We start from the raw sequence: 24,953 nt of genomic DNA on the forward strand, positions 1-24,953 counted from the left end.
GTCAATTACAAGTCAGCTGTTATGGTTAGGGAATGTCAATTACAAGTCAGCTGTTATGGTTAGGGAATGTCAATTACAAGTCAGCTGTTATGGTTAGGGAATGTCAATTACAAGTCAGCTGTTATGGTTAGGGAATGTCAATTACAAGTCAGCTGTTATGGTTAGGGAATGTCAATTACAAGTCAGCTGTTATGGTTAGGGAATGTCAATTACAAGTAAGCTGTTATGGTTAGGGAATGTCAATTACTAGTAAGCTGTTATGGTTAGAGAATGTCAATTACAAGTAAGCTGTTATGGTTAGGGAATGTCAATTACAAGTAAGCTGTTATGGTTAGGGAATGTCAATTACTAGTAAGGTATGGTGTTCTTTTACAATTACTCATTGTCATTTTGAATATGTTTGACTCGCAGCTTTTATGCCAAATGTAATGCATGAGTGGGAGTATGCTACTTTTGAACACTCAGTAGTCCTTGAAATTACTAATGCTTAGAAACGTCTAGTTTGCTGTGAATTATATATACTCATAACGTCCGATGTGACCACAATCTGGACTTACCAGTCTTCTCTGTACCGTCATCGTTTACTTATTTATATAATAATTAAACTATTTTCAGGTAAACCTTTCTTAATGTTTGAAAAAGGGTTGTTATTAATAAGCCAAAACAAATTACCATAGGAAAACAATCTACATTGATTTTGTTTCTTATTTCGGTTAATTTAATATATAAATATACAAAAAACTCAAGAGACACCATTTCCAATATGGAAATAGCAAAATTGATTGTTACCTTGGTTAGACAATGTATAAATTATTTTGCCTTATTGACTTTTTTATTCGAGCGTCACTAATGAGTCTTTTATAAATAAACTGGCGTACAAAATTTTAATACTGGTAACTATGATGGGTTTTTGAACCACTGGTCTGAAGTCACTGCTGCTGTAAATTTCCTCACCGAGAGTATCAGCAGCCCATTTGTCAGCACTTCTGTGTTGACATGAATTATCATTGATATGGTCATAATTCTATATGAACTGTTTACAGAATCTTTGAATTTATCAAAGTACTAAGACTTTTCTACCCTATGAATAGATTAATACCTAAGCTTAATTTGGCAAAACCCTCGAAATTTAGTGTCCTCTATGCTCTTCAACTTCGTACTTTATTTGGCCTTTATAACTTTTTTTTATTTGAATGTCACTGGTCTTTTAAAGGCGAAACGCTCATCTGGCGTACAAAAGTTTAACCCGGGTATCTATGATGAGTTTATTATGTGTCATGTTAGATACGATTCAATAGCTGCTGTGCAGGGAAAATATTCCACCATTTATAGGGACAAAGTTGATGTTTTAATGATTTTATTAACAAATGTAGTAAATACACCATTTTCCAACAGGTAAAGAAGAATTTCAAATAAAACCCTTTTAATCGTATTTCTGCAAATTTGAATAAGCTTACAGTCCTATTGACATTTTTATTAACCACATTTTGAGTCACTTCCTGATTATTGGAAATACTGTTCTCCTAAACTTGTAGGTCCTATTTTGGCGAAAATAAAACGATGCAAAATAAAATAGAGTAAATTGCAGGAGAGATTTTCTTCCACAGACTTAATAAAAACATCAGTTACCCTTTAGTTTTGAGTTTAAGTGGTATGGTAAAAAAATTTAAAAAGCATTATTCAAAGGCACGGGACCTTTAGCGACATCTCCTGGAAGTATTGGTTTGATAGTATCAACATTCACATCTGATTTCGTCATTGTTGGTCCAAGTGGCTCTACTGGTGCTTGCACTCCCGTGCCTAAAAACCTTGATTGAAAATTTTCGGGACTATTTAGAGTTGCAATATTTGGTAGTGGTCCTCCTGGTCCTAAATTCTGATTACCAAACGGTTGATTGAAGTCTTGTTGCTGTGCTACAGCAGCTTGATTTTGATTGAAACCTGGAACTCCTCCCTGCTGACCAAATCCTGGAAACAATCCTGCTGGCCCCCCTCCAGGGAACACTCCCTGTTGGTTCCATCCTTGCTGATTCCAACCTTGTTCCCATCCTGTAGGCCCTTGTTCTTGGGACCATCCTTGATTTCCCCATGCATTTCCTATTGAAAAAAAAGAATGCATTCCTTACAAGTTTCACTTATAATGAGTAATACGATATGTGTATTCATTGGTTAATTCATCGTCTGGTTGATGTCTCATTGAAGTATACCCAACATCTTAATTTATTCATATTTATGTTTGAATTGATCATCAGTATAATCTATGCTCAAAATAGAATATTCAAAGCTGAGAACTGCTATTTAAGGCATTTCATGTAATGCAGTTGGAAAATACTAACACATTGTTATAGCAGTTATAGTTTTTGTGTTTGTTTTTTTTTTCACTTTGATATGTCACATAATTAGTAAAACGTAATCTATGTATTACATATTTCTTACCTGTTTGACTCAAGTCAATGCTAAAATCTTGATCTAGAATGATTAGAAATTGATAAATATTACATCTAAAAGTAAGAAGATGTGGTATGATTGCCAAAGAGACAACTTTCCACAAGAAACCAAATGACATAGAAATTAATAACTATAGGTCATGTCAATATTTGTTTTATATTAATAAGCTTAGCATAATTTCTTTTGAAAAAATCACAGATTTACATGCATTTAACGAACATTCAATATATGTAGTAATTAATGTCTTAGGAGGAGTTGAGTGACGTGTAAACTCGACCGACTCATTCCGAAACTAAAGGAGGAGTATAGCGACGTGTAAACTCGACCTACTCATTTCGAAACTACAGGAGGAGTTTACCGACGTGTAAACGCGACCGACTCATTCCAAAACTAAAGGAGACGTTTCGCGACGTGTAAACTCGACCGACTAATTCAGAAACTAAAAGAGGAGTTTAGTGACGTGTAAACTCGACCGACTCATTCCGAAACTAAAGGAGGAGTTTAGCAACATTTAAACTCGGCCGACTCATTCCGAAACAAAAGGTGGAGTTTAGCGACGTGAAAGCTCGACCGACTCCTTCCGAAACTAAAGGAGGAGTTTAGTGACGTGTAAAATCGACCGACTCATTCCGAAACTAAGGAGGAGTTTAGTGACGTGTAAACTCGACCGACTCATTCAGAAACGAAAGGAGGAGTTTAAAAACGTATAAACTCGACCGACTCATTCCGAAACTAAAGGAGGAGTTTAGCAACGTGTAAACTCGACCGACTCATTCCGAAACAAAAGGAGGAGTTTAGCGACGTGAAAACTCGACCGACTCATTCTGAAACTAAAGGAGGAGTTAAGCGACGTGTAAACTCGACCGACTCATTCCGAAACTAAAGGAGGAGTTAAGTGATTTGTAAACTCGACCGACTCATTCCGAAACTAAAGGAGGAGTTTAGTGACGTGGAAACTCGACAGACTTATTCAGAAACTAAATGAATTTATTAAGTTTGTGAAGATGTAGGTCAGTTTTGCATATCACTAAGCCCTGTGAAATATTTATTAATTAATTGTGAATAAAATGCACTAACTATTCTGTTGACACTATTTTAGAACTGCAGAACTATTTCGCTGTGTAGGAATACATACTCGACCGGGACATCATGAATCAGGTTATTGCATGCATTACGTTTTTTGGGTATAGTGTTCTTTTTCTTTACAATTTGTTATCTAGCGGTGGTTTTTTTTCACTGCATTATGCAATGTTTGATAACATTGATCACATTCATCAAATGGGACTAGACGATAAGGCTACCACAGATACAGCTGAAGTATCTTCTGTCACAAATTTCCATCTAGAAATCGACAATAAGGTCCGGTTAAATACTATTCTTTACGACAAGATAGACAACGTCTTTTTTTAAATTTTTTATCTGTAATGATTTCAACTAGCGATATCTGTGTATGGAATACATATAAGAATATTGGAATACATATAAGAGTATAAGATATTCTATTTTTTCTACCAAGATGAACGTAAAAGAGTGTTATTGCTTACAGAAATCTAGAATTCTAGATAGTAAGTTTGATCATCCATCTCTCCTTTTTAACTAAGTTGCTTTACCTAACGTCTCCCGACCTTTTTGTGGCTTGCTGGGGCCATGAGACGACGAAAGGCAGTACATATTAACAACATGTAAATTACAGAATCATACTTCGAGCGCCAAGTTTCTGTCTCGAGATTGTCAAAGATCTGTTTTCAAATAGATTAATCATACATCATTCGTTCTACACGAATATGTAAATTTATTCACCGAATATCTCTCTGTAGTACTAACGGATGCATTATAATTTTGTATGCCCTTACTATATTTTATAATCACAACATTTCGATTCCATATATTAAATTTTTCATCGCAAAATCATAAAATGGAAACTACATACTGGCAACATTCTGAGGTCCAAGTTGGTTTCCGTTGGCGAAATTAGGTCCTTGAAAGTTTGGTGTATTAATTCCCCAGTTTTGATTTGATTGGCCATCAAATGCATTTAGACCAGGGCCAAAACCTGGACCAGGACCAAAATCTGGACCAGGGCCAAAATCTGGACCAGGGTTCACTGGTCCTTGAAGAGGTGCTGGTGGTGGAATATCAACTGATGGTCCTGTAAAACTGCCTGAATAGAAAGAAAGTTTTCACTGGATTAATATTAAAACAAAATAATACTAAAGATTGTGTTTTTTTCAAAGCAGTTGATATTTAGAACATTTGTTTCTTTTATTCAGGCTCAAAATAATATAAAATGTTCAATAAGGAGTGTATTCTGCAATATACCATAAACTTCCTTCCGATCGGAAAGTAAACATTTATAATATAATGACATTAATGTATAAACTTTTTTCAAACACGTATTTATCTTTGTTTGACTTATTAGATAGATTATGTTGAGAATCTATTCGTCATTTTTTATTTAATTCATTAGTTCATATATAAAGTGTTACACCTTTTAATTAATGATTTAAGATATGATTCATTTGGTTTTTTTTTGGTTTTTTTTGTTTTTTGCTATCGTGAACTGTAAAACATATCTTATTTATTTAAAGGCTTATGAAATTACTGACTAGAATACTATCGAAGCAACTGATATAAAAAACTAAATAAAATAAAAGTTCAATAACGGATAATGTAAAATATAAACATCCGTCGTACACATTCTACATGTGTGCAATGATACATGCGAGGACTTAACTTAGCCACCTACCTGGTACTGGTGCTGGACCTAAATCAACTGGACCTGATAATAGAATGGATAAAATCATGAAACAAGACTTATATAAGTGTTTCTCGTTTTTTTATATTGATTGTACCGTTGGTTTTCCAGTTTGAATGGTTTCACTCTAGTCATTTTGGGGCCCTTTATAGCTTGCTGTTCGGTGTGAGGCAAGGTTTCGTGTTGAAGACCGTACTTTGACCTATAATGGTTTACATTTTAAAATTGTGACTTGGATGGAGAGTTGTCTCATTGGCACTCATACCACATCTTCTTATATCTAAAACTTCTCTCTTAGTGAATCGTAATTTAAGGTAAATTTCAGATGATTCATTGGAGGGATGATCGAACTGTATCGCTTTACCTCCAATTATTTTTTTTTACAGTTTTGAAAAGAATTACAAAACACAAATCTTTGACATTTTGTATGTTAAAAATAAATAATATAACTAAAAAGAAATATAAGATTTAAGATAAATAACATAATGTTGTATAATAACGATATCTAACTAAGTATTCAGCGAAATTTCAAAATAATTATATAACGCTCTGCAGCAAAGAAGCACTAAGGAACATGCGCGAGTACATGATTGAACCTCTTAACCTGTTTTTGCTGGACACACTCTCACAGTTTTACTGCAGGGTCTTCAAGCTGAACTACCTTCTATTCAAATATAGGACATAATATGATGTTTTATTATCTGTCTATAATAAAATTCAATAATAAATTGTTTATTCTTTGAAACGAATAATTGTCCAGTTACTCAAGACTATATTGGGTTTCCATAGTGTGAGGACAATCATTAACAGTTGTGTCCAATTTATTATAATGCTTTTTAAAGTTGCATAAGATGAATTGAACTACTCCTTTAAGATGGTACCAAACACCTTGACTAAATTTAATTTGGCTCGTTTAATTTTCATTAAATTTTGACAAAATATTTACTTTGACCCTATGACAAAAATATAAAAATTTCAAAAAAACTTGAACCACACAATTTATCGGAAAAATTTCATTGGATATAAAGCAGTTTGACAATCACTAATTTTGATCATTGAGAAGCTTGATATTCCTTAACAATAGAATATTATTAAAACGTTCAGCTGATATTTAAAGAGTTATCTCCCTGTAGTGTTACGTACCACCTTAATGTCCATTTAAATCAAATAGATCCTCACGTACTAGTATTATGTACATAAATATTCCTGGCTTTCAAAGATTTGGAATTGAGCGTTCGTGTTGTAGCTAAATCCATAAAGGCGCTTCGGACGGACGAAACTAATAAAGGGTTATTTTCATTTATGCGAAATTAGATCAAATGAATTAAATACACAATAATAATTTATTCATGTTAAACTTATTTATATCTTAAATTTTTTTTTAAATTATCTTTGGATCTAAGTGACCTATGTGTCTAGCTGTGCAGTCATATTATATTTAGTTGTATAATGTCTTTGTTTTCATGTTTCCGCCTCTCCTTTCTTTACTTTTGTTTCTTTTCTTATTCAAAAGGATACTGCAAATTATTAAAATGTAACCCATTAATTGTATGTAAAATTTGTCGTAAATGACCGTGATGAAATCGTAAATCTTTTAAAAATATTCGGACTTCCTCTGCGGTCTTATCTAAAATGGTTATCCCTTCTGAATTTTCTCAATTGTCGTCTTTTCAGTCTGTTAAAAAATGTAAAGTATTTTTGGTTCTATTTTCTTACCTTCGAGATTTCTTACCATGTTACTATTAAATTGCCTCCTCGTTCAATGTTTTTATCTCGCCACATATGATATACATTCATTTCTGTCTTTTTTTACTCATACTGATCTAAATTCATCGTTATGCAAAACAATATAATTGAACTAAACAGAACTTCCAAGCCTCTTATACTGCAAAAGGCCACCTCTGTTCCGTGGAGTAACTCGTCTTTTATATCACAATATCTTAACTTTGGTCTATCAAGGAATTTGCGCATGCGCCGCATTGTATCCACGCTTCTTTTTAGTCGCTGCACACGTTATCACGCACATATCCCTAGAGAAAAAGCAATGCAAGTACTATTTCAAAATATTAAACCTTTTACACGCTTTTCCTTACTGGTTCAACCGTCTAAACTAATATACATGTATGTTTATCAACGCCTTCCTTCTTTTCACAGATATGCTAAGGTGATCAGGCAATTTTTATGAGATTGTTGCAAACATAGATATTATATGTTGATAGTGGTAACAACTATTATGTTGATCTTCCTTATGTCAATTAAGGAAACGTGATTTTTACCTTTCATTTGGGAACAAATAGTATAGTATTAATATACATACGCAACAATTTAGGTAACCGCAGTTCACTTCTTCAAATCTCATTTATCGATTTAGAAGATACAAATTAAGGTAGCAAACAAAAATTGAAAAGGCGAAGACCGCATGTGTCGACATGTTTAGCTTCTCCTTCTGTAAATGCATCACCTACCATGCAAATCCATACTCAATAAAAACAAATGAAACAATAAGTAAAGTTACAGATCTGACGACTATTCTGGTACCTAAAGAAATAAGACCGCAAAATCATGTCAATTTGAGACACTTACAAATCGTATCGGTCAACCAATTCACAAAGGTGATCGTTTAACTTATGTCGTATCGGGTGCAAATGTTCTTCCTCCTAACTTTGTTTGAGCAGTTATTATTTAGGGATCATATCCATGTTTATTAAATCCGTATATAATGAACATGCACGGTCATAACGTATTAATTGAGGTATTTTAACGCCATACAATAGGTTATAGGTTATCTGATTGCTGAGATAAGGGCAGGTGACAATTGGAAAGTTGAAATCGTCACATTTGTCATAGAATTTTGTTTTAAGTCGTCAATCTGTATCAATATCAAGGCAACGATCGTGATATGAAGCAGCCCTTCTAGTTTGGGTAGTATCCTTAAAAGTCATTGGGATAAATGAGATGCAAGCACTCACTAAAATGTTGTTTTTCGGGCGACAGGATATCATCAATATATTCGCAGTGAAATTATAAAACTTTGTTAGGTGCTTTTTCTTTTTGCATTTAGGAATGTTCTTGATAAATTCAGCTTACTGACTGTCTGTTAAAATTTCAACAACAATCTGAACAAGTATGGTGTCGGTCAAAATGTCCAGCATTTTTATGATAACATCTTTTGTGTATTTATTGTCAGTACCAGTAACGTTCTTCACAAAGTTAATACACGGAAGTTGTAAAAGCTTCGTTTAATGAGACGATGTAGACGAGCTTTCAATTGAGAAAGGGTAAAAGAAGTGAATAGCGTGGAAACATCAAACGTTTTGATATTACCCCAACATATATGTGTTTCCAATATGTTAACCGTTGTACTTTACCTCCTCCATCTTTTTTCTGTGGCATTCTGAACGAAAATTCCGGTCCATACTTTTCCCCATGTTTAAAAGTGTTTCCTTTGAAGAAGTAAAAAAATACGTAAAATTAATAAATCATTCCAAATTCTGATCTTTTTTTATAATTTCTGTAAAAATATAACAATTAACTTCGAAATGGAATTAAAATATTTGATTTCATCACTGTCTTTTTATTTGGCGTTACACATACATGCATGAATTTTTTTTTTTTAACAAAAGTGTATTGCATAATAATAAAAAGTGCAATCCTGGTTTCCTTAACCTTTCTCTTTTATTGTTATTGAATGTGGATAAACTAATCATAGAAACCATGATTAAAATTGTGCACGCCAGACGAGCGTTTCGTCTACAGAAGACTTACCACTGACAATCGAATGAATCGATTGTTGTAATGTTTTATTTCTAGAATTCATGTAATATATTTCTCTTTTCGTCGTTTTTCGTTTTTGCCACGTCTTTGATGGTAATGATTTTAAATATGGATAAACTATATTTTGTTAAAAAAAGATTTTGACTTATGAGATTCCAAATTTCTATGTATCTTTCGTTTCTCTTTTAATGTTTTATTCTTAAGCTAACATTTCAACAGATTTCCAATTATGAACTTGTGAGTTAAAAGAATCGTAATTCAAAGTACCCGAAAATAAGTGTGTCAAAAATTTAATTTGATGCAAAAAGTGTGACAGAAATGTTTGTTAGACGAACAAACGGACCGGGTGAATGCAATATAGTGTATTATAATAAAACTATTTGCAGAATCTAACAGTTAGTGGTGCCCTAAATAATAGAAAGAAAACATTCTGTACTTCTTCAGCATGCAGTTAATTTTTTAAGCTTGAATGAATACAAACAAAATTAATAATAAGCTTTATGGTACATGTTAATAAGGAACTCCGTCTACTACATAAATCTACTGCAACGTGTTAGGAAGTCTTACTTTCCAATTTATCAACATAATTTTGAAAAAGAAATAAATATAATAAACATAGGAAAGTCTCAATTCCTCAACATTTCAATAAAAAAGTAACGATAGGAAAAATGAAAATGAGAGTGTAGTTTGACTAATGTGTCCTAAAATATCCAGTGGAAAATATATTAAATACAAATTCAGCAAAAACTTAATCTGACAGGCTCTATACAGTGGATTGATTAAACGAGATTTGGCAGGCTCTGAAAAAATGCTTTAAACGAGATTTTGCAAAATGAATTAATATTATAAATAAAAAAAAGTAAAGACAGAGAGTATGCCGTATGTGATTAAAATTAATATTACTAGTATTCTGTTTCTGTTGGTTTTCAGATTTAAAGTTGAAAATCAAGAGAAATGAAGATAAAAAAAATGGATTATATTTCATTTTAAATCTCTTAATGCTGAGTTTTGAAGGTACTTATACAACTATATACAAGTTTTATGAGAACTAAACATCACAGATATAAGTAAAAATGTACTAAATTGAACAAAGACAGTTTAAAGCTAACAATTCTATATACACAAACTATTACGTAGCAAAAATATAAAGCTTACAATAGACACAGAGGATACCTACAATGGTTTGACTGCAAAACCAAACAACACCATGTGAGCTAAGCAAGGTTAATCAGCAACAAGTAATACAGCGTGAGGCTTGCATATGTGCTAATAATATATAACAACTGACAATATTACTGTTAATATCAATCATACAAGCAAAGCTTATGCTTGGATCTTTATGGCAATACCTCTGTGTGACTCCGATGAAATATATCGGGAGATTTCATTTGTTACCGTCTCAAAATATCTATGTATTTGTTGTGGTCTGTTTCCTGTTAAATGTATGGTTTTTATGGTTTTTAATATATATATATATTGACAAAAATTGTATGAATAGTTAACACTAGTACTGCATCTCATCCAAAATTGAAAGATAAATAACATTTGCAATTTTTATTATTCAAAATGGCACTTGGTTAAGTGGAATTTAGCATGGGGCAAAACAGGATTTCCATTGACGAGGAAAATATCCCAAAGAGATACAAATGTATTTGGAGATTATTTAGATAATCATACTAGTTTCTTGTCTTTTATCAGTTTGGCTCTGATACTAGTAGATATAAGGATCAATTAATGACCAACCATCTATTTTTTACCTGTTTCCTAGTTGACGTAAAATTACAGGGAATCAAATGTGTCTCAGATACCTGTATGTTGCAATGGAGAGGACCGGCCAAATGAAATAAAAACTCAGATAGTATCCATAAAAGAACTACTTTAAATGGTATCATTGCTCAATAAAGAATATGTAATTTATCATACAACCTTGAAGTTGAGTATATCTTATTTCATATGGCTTTTAAATGGCTAAATAAATATCAAAAGTACTTTTTTCTTTTCAAAATAAACATTGCACCTTAAATGTATCAGTACACAAATTATCAAGTAATAAGATTTATTTCCCCACTAAGTTGAAACTGGTTGAGTGCTTCACGTATGAATCGAAAGAACGGCTTATGTAATCTATTTTGAAAATGCAGAAGTATTTATTACTTATTTTGGCGAGTCTGCCATTATTCCTATTGGTCAACTGACTTCGTCAACATGTCCGATTGCATTAGTATATATGTATACAATAAAATTAGTAATATATTAAATAGATTATACTGAATAAGCATCGATAATTGATCACACAAAATGTCATTGACGTATTGTAATAATCCAATTTTAAATAGTTTACTAAGGCTTTTCTTCCTCAGGAATAGATTACCTTAGCTGTGTTTGGCAACACTTTTAGGAATTTTTGGTCCCCAATGCTCTTCAACTTCGTACTTTATATTGCCTTTTTAACTTTTTTTTATTCGAGCGTCACTGATGAGTCTTTTGTAGACGAAACGTGCGTCTGGCGTAAATACAAAATTTCAATCCTGGTATCTATGATGAGTTTATTTACACAATTTTCTTCTCTTTTATTGCATGCAAATATGACTGACTTAGGTACTTCCCTTCAAATAAATTCCTTGGAAGCATGCATTTTTCGCCTTTTTTTGTTTCCTCAATTAGTATTTTTTTACCTTCATAACGGTGATGTAAACATGGTAAACAATAATAACCTCCGTCATTGATTAAGAAAGGGTTTTCTTTAGGTTTGAGTACTAGTACAAGTATGTTAATTTGAGACAATGAGTTAAAAGAAATTATAAAGTATAATAAGAGCTACATTTACATATTAACAGGGATAATATCATTTAACCAGAAAAAACCATTCGGTGCTGACATATTTGAATAATGATAGATTATATTGTTACTTGATCAAATTACCTACTATTCATTAAAAAGGGTATTCGACTGAAATCTCACCTTCCATGAAATGTTCTCTTGGTCTGGAATAATCAGTGTTAAATCCCTCTTTATAACCAGAATGTGGTATATGAATAACCTGTGTTGATTTATCATTATTTCCAAAGTTATTGTTTTGTAAATTGATAACCCTGACTTGGCCCCTGTTGCTATAACCATTGTTGTTAGACACATGCCCATTAAATCGATGGTTTGATTTATGAGGTATATCCATCCCTTCACCGTGCATTAAGGTAGGCATGTCATGTAGACTTTTGACTCCTGGTAGTCCAACTTTTGCATCTGCAGCAAGATATAATTCATTCGATCCCAAAGACCGCATTTTTCCATTATTATCTTGAATGAGGATCTCTGTTCCAAGATGATATGGTTGTTGCACTGTTGAAACTGAAATGCAGGAAACATTGCCAGGTATTGTATGCTGAATACTACCATATTAAAGGGGGATAAATTATAAGACAAAGGAGGACACAAAACAAAATGACAAATATTTTAAATAAAAAATTGCGTCAAACAAAATACCGGTAGATCCAAATTAGAGACAACAGTAGTTCACAAATATTCAAACCTAATAAATGCATTTGTAACCCATCAATAAAAAGATACCAAAACAGAAACAGAAGGAATCGCATGAACTCCAAATGGAGAGAGAACGGATGCGTAGACGCGGCATGGTTGCTATGTATGTATCCCCTACCATGCGACTATTTTCAGTCATATTTCACAATAAATAAATAGGACATAATCGGTAAATTTACAGATCAGACACCATTCTGGTATTAAAATAACGAACACCGTGAGTTAGTTGTGATGCAGAAAACTCGTATCAGTCTATCAACTTGTGATGTTGATCGTAAAACTTATGTGGCGTCAATTTCAGTCGTCAAACCTGCTGGAGCAGTGAATATAAATATGCAAAAGCGAAACGCATCAAATTAGATATGTAAGCCCAATACGATTAAGCAGCGAGTATGTTTCTTCTGAGATTTGGAAAGTTAACAATGGAAAAGCTGAAATCATCACGTTTGTCATAGTTCATAGTTTGAATTCGTGCGTCGGTGTTATTATCAAGGAAACGATCAAGATATTTAGCAGACCTTCTGGTTTAGGTAGTATCCTTAATCGTAAATTTCAAGTTCTCTGGGAAATATGATATGTAAGCACTCACAAAAATTTGACATATTGAGTGACAGGATATCATTAAAGTAAAAAAAACACTGCTTCAATTCGCAGATGTAGACGATATTTCAATTGAGCATGAGGATTATTGGTGTAGAGCGTAGAGAAATATAAACATTTAATTTCACCGAAAAAATGGAATGCTTGTGATTTAGGGTTTTACAGATGATCTTTAGAATTTTTAAGTAATTAACATATACAACTGGTTGAATGTGCCTCCTCACACTAGTTTTAATGTCATAGTTCACTGTAACGAGAATGGCAGTAAGAACATAAAAAAGATGTTAAGTCGAATATCTAGACGACCTGGCTATATATCGTTCTTTATAAAATTGGTGTAAAAGTTGAATATTGTATATTCATTATTTTGCGTTGGGTACCAATTTTTGTGGCTTTCGTGGGTACCACGAATTTAAATGTTCAACATTGTTTTCAGACTTTGGCAAAACTACAAAATTAAATATCCACGAAAGTGTAAGTTTTCCAAATTGGTACCCACAATGATAAATGAATACAGTTAAAACGGTAGATGTTTTCGTCCTTTTTATGTTCACACCACAGAGAGAAGGGTGGATTAGCGATTATCTAAAATTATCCTTCGTGAAAGATGTAGGGATATATATGAGATTACCAGATTAGCTATGACTTCAAAGGTCCTTTAAACTATTAGTAAGGCATTCCAATTTACGATTTTGTTTTATTATGAAATGGAATTGTTTCAGACTTTGTATACCGGAAGAACAACACATTTGTGGTGAAAACGCATCTACACCACGAGCTTTTGTAGTGGGTAAAAACTCGTGTTCTCATGGTATATCGTATAAATAAAGGCAACAGTAGTTTATCGGTGTTCAAAAGTCATAAATCGATTAAGAGAAAACAAATCCGGGTTGCAAACTAAAACTGAGGGCAACACATCAACTATAAGAGTAAAACAAAGGAACAACAGGAACACTGATGTGCAACAAAAACAAACGCCAACATTCATAGAAACGAACTATTTGATAACAACTGCCATATTCTTGACTTGGTACAGGACATTTTAAGAAAAAAATGGTGGGTTGAACCAAGTTTTATGGCTTGCCAAACCTCCCGCTTATATGACAATGTTAAGAAATATCGCTAAAATGACAACAGTACGTGACAGAAATACAGCACAAACACACGCAAGAACACTCATCACAGAGAAACGCACAAACAAATAATATAGTTTTTGAAAGAGTATAGGCTAAAGATTTAGGTTAAGTTAATTTAGATTTTTTTTTAATTTTAACACTTATGTTTCTTTTTTTGACATAGCTTTGATATTGTTTTTGTTTATTTTCCAGTAATTTAGAGTTATTTATATGCTCATAATAACGTTAAAGGTACCAATATTACTGCACCAGTAAACTTCACCTTATTTTGGTTTTTTATACGTTTCTAATTCAACTTTTAGACAGTTTTAATCACAATTTCTTTCAAGCTGATAACTGTGCTTCGGGACATTTGTAACTCATTTATATGAACTCGTTGTTTTGAACTATAATTAGGTCTAAACAATAGGATAATCCCTTACTAAGAACATGATTTCATTCATTCTTCACAATTAAAAAAAAAATCTTACATTAATTTCATTAGTCGAGAGCACTTAGCTATTCTAAAGGTGAAACAGTCCTTGGACCATCATTAGCATGCATTGTTTATATTATTCCCGACAGATCCGTGGTAAGTCAAGTCCGTTTTGCTCAAGTTAAGTTGAAGTATTCTCTTGAAGATTTACGATAAGAACCTTTGCTTTAGGTCTCATTGTGACCAGCAACGCCCTATAAAGATTTATTTTTAATAATACCAGTCAATTTACTTAAGATGTTAATTTAAAAGAACGTAGGGGTCCGAAGAAAAATGGGACGCATTTTAAATAGAAGGTGAATAACAGACTGTTTTAAAGACAAGGTCCACCAGCATTTAATACTACTTTCTGTAATGTGCCACGCATTTCTAGCTGTAAAATCACTACATTTTAGGCAGAGTAAAGATAAATTCTGGTCGGTTTTCCTTTCTTCTTTCATTCATTGAAGTCATAAATAGAAATTATTTCTTATAACATTGAACGACACCACTTTTTCTGCAGAAGATTAATTTTAACCAACCATGTACCTTCGCTTGTTATGTAGGCTTAAATATTCGGAAATTGAAAACCTTATTCACGTGCTAATGTAATCGAAAATGACCAAATATGTAGCAAAACCAGGACAAACGTATAGTCAAAACCAGGACAAACGTATAGTCAAAACCAGGACAAACGTATAGTCAAATCCGGAGAAAGAAACAGAAATATGCATGAGCGCAATGCAATTCGTAATTTCAATAAAAATCTGAAAGAGGAACAAATCTTTTAAACAGTTTTTATGATACTTAATTAAACTGTTTTTGTTCTGATATCTCCCTTATTTGGATTAGAGTGATTAAATACCGAACAGTTGTTTCGCCTGACTACAATTGCTAGGCAGCTAAACAACTATGATATCACTTGACCGGCATGTATTTGTGGCGTCTGTTTGATATTGTTGTCCTTAACAATGATAATAGTGCATTTATATTAATTTTTTTTCGAATGTGGGACATACCTAAGAAAAATTCAATCTCATAAATCGATTTCAAATTAGCAAAACGAAATGACAAAAACCGAAAATCGACCAAAAAGAAAAACAACAGTGTGCAAAGCACAAACCTCAGTCTTTATAGTGTTCTTGAGTTTTATAGAAAACTATAAAGACTGAGCAACACGAAAACTTGGGGTAATCATATGTGCCTGAATGGGTAATCATCTCCAGCTTCCCATGTGAAACCCGTCATGTTACTCTCATAAAATACGTTGTTAAGGTATACTAAGTGATTAAGAACCACACAATAACGGATTGGTAATTGACCCTTATCTAACTCTAAGACAGCACCCGTGTTAAAACCGTCGTTCATGTAAATTTTCTAATAGCGTATTTATTTATCTAAGTTTAGATTAATTTGACAATACGACTGCATTTATATTGAATTATCTATTTAATCAAACTGATATTTTTGAATCAAAGGCAATTCAGGTTACATACTTATACATGTTATAACTTAAAGGTGAAATTGAAAAAAATATATCTATTTTGGTGGTTTGAACAATTTTTTCAGGCATGTCACTTTTCAGTTATATAGATGTTAACCAAATTGCCGATAACATCACTCCATGTCATATTGTAAATTAACATGTATACGCTATACTCATAGCAATAAAGTGGTAAATTAGTTACAATTTTATTGCTATGAGTATAGTGCATACATGTATCTGGTATTTGTTTTATACGTTTTAATTTTTGCAAGGACATATATACGAGTATCCCTTGCACCTGACAATTTGTTATGTAGTTTTGATGAAAGAGCATTTATCATACAGTTTTACGTGGCAATAAAAAAGCTATCGTGCGAAAGTCGTTTAGAGATATTATCCATCAATCAAATTAATTTGTCTCTGGTATCATCAATAGGAAATAATTGTCGACAGCAAATTATTCTTTTTCTTTGTATTTTGGTTCTTTGTCATACTCTTTGTACATGTAAAGAAATTTATACCTGGTTTTATATTTAAGTTTATTTTTTCTAAATGACATTAGAAGGAGTGCTCATTTGCATATATTCTCGAAAGAATATGTTCTATGTAGTTTTAGATATCTTAACATCCAAGACTTGTAGCTCAGCTCAACCTTCTGATCATATACCTTATATAAAGATACCCAACATTATAATTGAAACTTAAAAATCCCTTTTGTAAACTTGTATAAGTTGATTGTAATGGCGAGTTATACTGAGAAGAAAACAATCCATAACACATGTCTATACAATTTTGAGTTAAATCTCATGATTTCAATAGACTTCTTAACACACAAGAGTCCTCCATTTAAATAAACAGGGTATATCACTACATGCATGGTTATGTCAAGTCATTTCATTTCAAGTCAGGTTTCTTCAAAAGTGATGATTTTCTAAAAATTTGTTTGACATTTCACAGTGATATCATACTTTAACTTTGTTTAAACCTGTTTATTTACTTTTGACTTTAATTATTTATCCCTTGTAATTTTTTATTAACTGTGTATTTGCATTCAGGTGTCACAGGTCAAATTTATTCGTTCATTGTGTGTTAATTTACGTTTTTTATTGAGTTAAGCCTTCCAATTGATATTTTATAGTGTGTTTTTCTATGTTGTGATGTTATACTATTGTTTCAGAAAAGGGAGAAGGTTTGGTACCATTAAAACGTTTAATCCCGCTGCAAATGTTTGCACCTGTCCTAAGTCAGGAATCTGATTACAGTAGTTGTCGTCTGTTTATGTAGTTCATACGTGTTTCTCGTTTCTCGTTTTTATATAGATTAGACCGTTGGTTTTTCCGTTTGAATGGTTTTACACTAGTATTTTTTTTGGGGGCCCTTTATAGCTTGCTGTTCGGTGTGAGCCAATGCTCCGTGTTGAAGGCCGTACCTTGACCTATAATGGTTTACTTTTATAAATTGTAACTTGGATGGAGAGTTGTCTCATTGGCACTCATACCACATCTTCCTATATCTATGAAGAAATCTGATGCTTCGTGTATGGAGATTGCCTTGCACTCTTCACGTAAAAATCCAGTGTTACAACTCTTAGGTCTGGGGACGGGCTGTCTATCCAAGATGACCTCATTTTCCAGGGTGGGTCAAATTTTATCCAACGACCCATTCATCGACCCAACGTGCAGAGCGCCTATCTTTAAGATTCGTTGTCAATTTATTTTTTGTCCTTAATGTGCATGAAATTATTGCCAATGGACATTAAGCGAAGAACAATTAACCAATTAATCTAAACAAGTTAAGGCTATTAAGTTTAAACTTTAAAGCTGAACTATTTGTAATTGGACCATTTCTTCTAACACTTACTAATTCAGAATCAAACTCAGGCTTTCTGAAAATACCTTCGGGAAAGGGCTAAAATTATTCAACATATGAAACAGACGAGGAGATACCAAGCGGTTAATAAAAAAAACCATGAGTCGTAGAACATCAGACAACACCATGGCCAAGAAAACCTTAGTATGTTATCTACGACTGTTTTTATATCCCCTGTATTTATAATGTCTTGGGCGTATCCGTTAAAGCCAGTGGGGAAATAATAGCCATCGACACAAAAAAAGAAACAACGCCTAGAGTCAAGATTTCAGATGTTTTGTTTTTATAATGTGATTGTCTAGATAGTCATTGAAGTATTCGTGACTATGTATTTTGTAGGTAAAAAAGCATTAACAAAAATACCGAATACCAAGGTAGATTCAAAAAGTGTGTCGGGGGGGGGGGGGGGGGGGGGGGGGGGGGGGGTGGTCCATAAAACCTGACAAAATCAAACGTGAGACTATATCAACCAACGGTACGTATGAAAACAGCTGTCATATTCCTCACTTGGTAAAAGCATTTTCCGATATATTTTTCGTGTCACTATATTCATATGGCGTCTTGAGGGCAACAGCCGAGTCAGGACGTACACTTGATAATGTTGTATATAATACGTAACACTTGTCATTTATAGTCATTTCATTATCATGTATATCATCTGGTTTCTCTGTTAAGTCTTTCCTAATACCTACTCACCTGTGTCAAAGTCTTTCCTAATACCTACTCACCTGTGTCAATTGTTCGGCTATCTGTATTTATTAACAGTATAAATAGTTTATTAATTATAAGTTATTTTTATCCTTTTTAAAAAAAGTTCAACAAAAAAAGTAAATAAAATTTGGAAAGATTCGACAAAATTTCATTATTTATCCATTCAGTGTATAAGAAGAGCAATTGTTTCCAAAACCAAAGTTTTTATCTGAAGTAATGCTGTCTTTAAGGTGTCCTTCGATGCAACCTTTGACAAAAACACATAAAAATTATGGACATTGCCCCAAAACCAGTCTGGCTTCTTCAACAACAACGTACAGTGGTTATAAGCATTTTGATTTTACAGGAAATATGTACAATTGTTGCAAAATGTTTGAAGCATATAATATAGACATTTTGATTTTCAAATTCAATTAGGTTCTAACAACTTCAGGCCTTGCGGTTATAAAACTTTCGAGCACGATTTTCGTACTCGGACTCAGAAATCAACCAATCAAAATCATGGATTTGGTGTTTCGAGCACAAATTTTGTACTCCGAGTACTGAGTAAACTTTTATGACCGAGAGCCCTGATGTTGACCCTGTGAGTAAAACAAAAACAGTGGATATGAGTCTTACTGCTGTATTCTGCATTATAATGTAATGTGATGTTTTTATTTGTCAGTAGAATCTTTCAGATTTAAATTTGGAAACAAGATAGTTTGATTAGGTAAAAACTGAAAATATCCGAATGAGGATCTTGTCACAAAGTAACATTCAAAAGCGTTAAAAACAAATTCATTCAATTTCATGGTCAGAAAAAAACAGTTAAAATTTAAAAAAAAGTAACTTACCTCTGGCGTCAGTTTCCAAAATTGTGTCTGAAATGTTAAACAAAATGTATTTTATAATGTATTATATCTATCATTAATATCCATGCCCATGATCAACCAAGGGTGTGGAGTCCCTCCGATCTACAGTTGAACTTATCCACATAATTTTTTTTTTAATTGCACATTTGTCGACGATATAAGGAACTAAATATGCTTAATGGTAAAACCAATAATTACAGTAAAGAAAATTTTGACTTTCACGTTTTTTGTCTCCTCAAAGATGCTTTATATACTTAATTTGACTGTTCAAATATTGGATGGATCCATATGTTTTTAAACGTCCAGTGTCAAATATGCGAATATTTATAATTAATATGTACTTAACCCTCACGTAGAGCCGAATTTTAAACATGTAAAGACAAGTCAACAGGAAGACATGACAGGATGAGGACACCCTACCCGGACACATTGTTTTGGCTTTGAGCTGACAATAGAAGTAGCAAGCAACAATATTCAAGTCTTTTGTTTGACCCTCAGGTGTTCGAACCAACGACCACCTGCGATCGAGGTGAAAAAGCTGCCAAGAGATCACCAAGGCTTTAAGGTTACCAGTTATCGTTCGGCCTGAATGTTCCTGATGAAATTATTCTAGGAACAATGATGTTAGGACTAAATGGGTGTCATCGGTTTTATCACAATCATTGAAGCTATGATTGACTTTTGAAGCAAACTGTGTTGTATGATTGATTGATTGATTGATTGATTGGTGTTTAACGCAACTTTCAGCACTATTGGCTTTTATGTGGTGGTAAGTTTTTATTGGCGGAGGATGCAAGAGTGCACCACCGACCTTCGGTAGGAAAACTGACAATCCTATAGTTATTTAAGATTAGAGTCGAACGCACCTGCCAGGTGAGGGATTCGAACTCACAACCTCAGTGTTGACAGGCTAATATGGTATATGAATAATAATAAGGTGATGGGACCGAGATCATTTTTCCTATGATTTTTGGAAATTAACATTTTTTTCTATTTTATTTCAATATGATTGATTACAACTATCGCTGTATAAAATGATATAAAAGATAATCAATTATCAAAGAAAATTGTAGAAGAAACTAATTTTAATTGTATATTATATTTTGAAATAAATTATTGCAATGTGGTATATTTCAACAATCAAAATGCAACATTTGTCATATAAGTTCGTATGATATATCATCTTCCTGACTTCAAATCAAAGGTACCGTTCTTCATAATTCATTACTTATCATCAGTCTTGTGTCAATTAAGTTTTATTACATTAAAAATTATAGAAAAAACATTATTCAAACACCTTTCACGATTTACATAAAATATCTGTACTCGCCTTCTCCTCGCCTGCAATAAACTGAACACTAGTAACAAACCAATTGTGGAAAGCATGCAAGCCGTAAATGTATTGAACAGATTAAGTCATCTGCGACACTTTCCAATTTGATTGATCTTGTTTATTTGCTGTGTGAAGACCGTACAAAGTTTTCCGTGCATGAGGTGCATGAGGTGCATGCCATTTAATTTTTCCAGATTTTTTTTTTGGCGTATTTGTATTGTTGAAATATCTTCTCTTATGTGTAATGCTCAACTTTTTCTTTTTCGGTCTGTACATTTATAAAAATGGCATTGTGATTTATAGTCCAACTGAAAGATTTGCCCTATAAATAATTGTTTTTCGAGAGTTATCTCATAAATGTCTTTTTGCATGTGTCCTGAGATAGGCTAAATGTTTGTTAAGTTCTGAATTTAATAGTTGGATAGTCAGGCAAATTATCACATACAAAGAATGGTGTGGTTTGATTTTTCGTGGAACCTACACCTTATCTGTTAAATAACGTTTAAGTAAAACGCACAAAATCGTCTTTTATTCTCATAGTGTAATAAATGTATCATTTGTGTCTAGTATTCGTTGGTCAATCTTTTAAATATATTCAGTTATGACTCAAAAATAAAGTAAAAGAAATATATTTATTCTCAATGAGAATAAATATATTTCTTTTAATTTATTTTCACCTGTTGTCAGGTTCGTATGCTTTTAATGCAGCATGAACAGCATGCACAAGATAATTATTTAATCCCAAAATAGCTGCTGACCATATCAAACATAACGGACAGGATACGTAAACATTAGCTAAACTTCTACATGTTCTAGTATATAAAATAATGGACGACTGGAAAAGGAGGCAAATATCTATGACTCCTGTTTGGAAAGAAGTGCCTGATTTTACCTGAAGAACAGATCCTATCCAGAAATATTAACTATCTGAAATATCTTGACTTATTTATTTATTTTATTTATTATATTGTTTTATTAATATATTTCGTTAGTAATTTTTTGACAATTTTTAATTTATAATTAACTACTAGTGCTTCATACAATTAATCAATCAGCTGTCAAAAGAACAGGTTGAATGTACGACTATGATTTCCAGTATATTCATGACAATAATTGCTTACACAATGTTTGCTTGCATTTTATGATAAACTGATTTACAAATAAATTCAGAATTTATGTATGTTCATTGTAATAAACATCAGTTTATGGTTATGTGTCTCAATTGTATGAAAGGAGATCTTTTCATATATTACGTACTAGTCCTTAGAATATCGGTACATTTATTTACATGTAATCGAGATATTACCTAACAGACCAAATGCTCTTTTTTAACAATACATAAACACGAAAACAATACTAATTCTCTTCTTGCTCTGTTTTAGTTATGCTCTGAGTTTTAAAAGGATTCTTGTATATGCATGCATTCATCAAATAATGTTACAATATCTATGTGTTCACCAAGGATGGTCGGTTCTTAAATCTAGCTAAAAACGTTCTCTTGATGTTTTCATCACATCGTGTTTTTCTTATTTTCTCATTTTATTATGTTTTATTTTCATTTTATCTGTTTTAGTAAGACGATGTGGGGATGCTTTTGGATGGTAAAATATTGTTTTTCGTAATTTTTAAGAACCGCCTCGGTGGTCTCGTGAATGCGTGCTTGCCTTGGGTGCAGGAAATGTGGGTTCGATCTGCCAAATACTTAGATACTGGTATTTGATTATTTTAAGCTATATATATGTTAGCACGTGGTATATCATTGATCGGAGTAAGAACAAAGACTGGTCTCATCGAAGTTAGAATAATGTTTTTGAGTATGATGGTGAGAGGTTTCTTGAGTACTGCTACCTTGTGATAAAACAAGTTTAAAATCTTACTGTCGGCCTATACAAAAGTTGGTTCATATTCATAACACATTTACACATATTCGTCCTACAATGCATGTTCTATTTGCCACTAGACGTCTAGCCGTCCATCAATATTTCAGCTCTTTCTTCCCTTAAATTATTTCAGTTTATTATATTAAGTTTTCATTTACATATTTTTAGAATAAAAAAAAGTCGCCCTACAAGTAAAATGTACTTGATTGTTAGACAGCAACATACTAGTAACAAAACAAACTAAAGATTGAAATAAAAGTTAATTGATATTGTTTGCTAAACGGCCAGTGACTAGTATTTCATGAATATTCAGGACGATAAAAATATAACAATAAGTACAATACGTAAGTTCAACTTCTGGGTCCATGGGATTAATCCTAGGATGACCTATTTACCTCCTTTTGGTTTACTATCTAAAGGATACCATAAAGGTCTTCAAAAATATATACAACTTTTACAATATTTGCTGGGTTTCAATCGTATCAAGTAAATTAATAAATACAAATGTAAATGTAATCCCTTAACAAAGATAAGTAAAGTCCTGCCATTAGTTCAGAATTCCTCATTTTTATTTTTACATCTAATTAAAACCATAGACGTTATGCCTTGTTTCAATACAAACGCAACCATGAAAGTGTCTGCAATCTCCATGCGCAGCAATCGACATTTTGAACGGCCCGCGCGGAGAGCAATCATGAAAATGAGAGTATTCTGTCAATAATTTTAAACAGTAACGATCAGTAACGTAACAAGCAAGTACGTACTGTTCCCACATTTTGAATGTTAACAATCAATTGTTTAGAAAATTCTATTTGGGTTTTCTATATATACTATAGTATCATGTATTGTGTATTAAAGATAAGGAATAAAGAAATCCGAATGATATTTTAATTTAAACATGTTAAACAAATACATATACGTTATTAAACAACTAGTATAGCAGTGTACGACCGGAAGTGAATTAAAAAATAAAATAACAAAAATACCGAACTCCAAGGAAAATTCAAAACGGAAATTCCCTTATCAAATGGCAAAATCAAAAGCTAAAACACATCAAACGAATGGAAAACAACAGTTATACTTTGTTCTACTTCTTGAAATAATTTCGTTTTCTTCTCATTATTTCTTTATATCTCTCTTCATTATATCAAGAAAAAGACGTGAATAAGTCATGTACACTCACACGATTACCGTTAAAAGGTTTACAAACATTTTAGAACCGGTAAGAACGATGACTCATCGCAATTTTGTTGGATATTATTAATCTTTTTATCATTATTATTTTTTTGGTAGACTGAAATAAATTTTAAAAAAGTAAACACATACCAATAACGGTGAAGAGAAAGATAGCCTGGACCAGCGCCATTTTGTTAAATCCTGGCGTTAATCACGCTTTCTACTTGACGGTCCGTAACAACATAGGGTTTTCATACATATTTTGCGATATTAAAATGATTTTATTGGTTGTATGATATACATCCGTCAAGCTTGGCACAGAAATGGACATCAAATCTCGTAAAACAGTCAATCAATCTCGTTCCGCCAATTAATCAACGAATTGGTAGATTTTGCTTTTTATGGTCACTGTACGTCACATATGTGTAGATAAGCGTTCTGTTTTTTTTTTGTGTGTACACGTTAAACATGTTAAATCCTTCATTGTGATTATCTTGTTATGCAATGAATTTTTCATAAAGTGTATTCATATCTAATAAAATAATTAAGATTGTTGCTTGTTTGACGTCCAGTGGCAATTATTTCATATATATCCAGGGCGTCTTAACTAAGGCTGTACAACTAAAAGTTTACTCAGCTAAGATGGATTTTTTTATGAAGATTGACATATGTATTGAATATGTATGGTTTTACATAATTATTTACTAGTATTCACTTATCTATAGTTTTTTCACTATTATTCGCATTACTTTCACTTTTTATCAAATATTGTATATATTTTTTCGGGAACTGCATTTAAATGAAAACTACATTATTTAGATCATTCTAAAATTTGAAATGTATAGATACAAATTTCAACCTTGATGTTCCTGCATCTGACTATGCGCCAACGGACACCCTACAATCCCCTCTCGTCCGGATTTTGTTGCTAGAGTTGAGA

At 32.5% G+C, this 24,953-nt stretch overlaps 1 protein-coding gene across 2 annotated transcripts; it reads right to left on the minus strand.

The window, feature by feature from the left end:
* Positions 1-1,340: 1,340 nt before the first annotated feature.
* Positions 1,341-24,248, minus strand: LOC127711505 (uncharacterized). Of its 2 annotated transcripts, XM_052217578.1 has the most exons (9): positions 24,164-24,248; positions 19,607-19,633; positions 11,939-12,325; positions 10,327-10,410; positions 8,572-8,646; positions 5,195-5,227; positions 4,379-4,609; positions 2,437-2,469; positions 1,341-2,097 (listed from the first exon to the last, which is right to left on the minus strand). In XM_052217578.1, the coding sequence occupies exons 1-9, from the start codon at positions 24,201-24,203 to the stop codon at positions 1,667-1,669; spliced, it is 1,341 nt and encodes a 446-aa protein (XP_052073538.1). In that variant the 5' UTR covers positions 24,204-24,248; the 3' UTR covers positions 1,341-1,666. The 2 variants fall into 2 exon arrangements, with proteins under 2 accessions (XP_052073538.1, XP_052073539.1); XM_052217579.1 differs by lacking the exon at positions 10,327-10,410.
* Positions 24,249-24,953: the final 705 nt, after the last annotated feature.

This window comes from Mytilus californianus, unplaced genomic scaffold, assembly GCF_021869535.1.
Source record: "Mytilus californianus isolate M0D057914Y unplaced genomic scaffold, xbMytCali1.0.p SCAF_8, whole genome shotgun sequence".
In the NCBI taxonomy this organism is placed as follows: domain Eukaryota; kingdom Metazoa; phylum Mollusca; class Bivalvia; order Mytilida; family Mytilidae; genus Mytilus; species Mytilus californianus.

Bases quoted from the DNA above. Each gene is read 5' to 3' on its own strand.
- LOC127711505 (XM_052217578.1), bottom strand. From the start codon at position 24,203: ATGGCGCTGGTCCAGGCTATCTTTCTCTTCACCGTTATTG. The intron at 12,326-19,606 runs GTAAGTTACTTT...CCTGCATTTCAG, and splicing joins TTTGGAAACTGACGCCAGAG to TTTCAACAGTGCAACAACCA. The intron at 8,647-10,326 runs GTATTGCCATAA...ACTTCTTCAAAG, and splicing joins TTCATCGGAGTCACACAGAG to GAAACACTTTTAAACATGGG.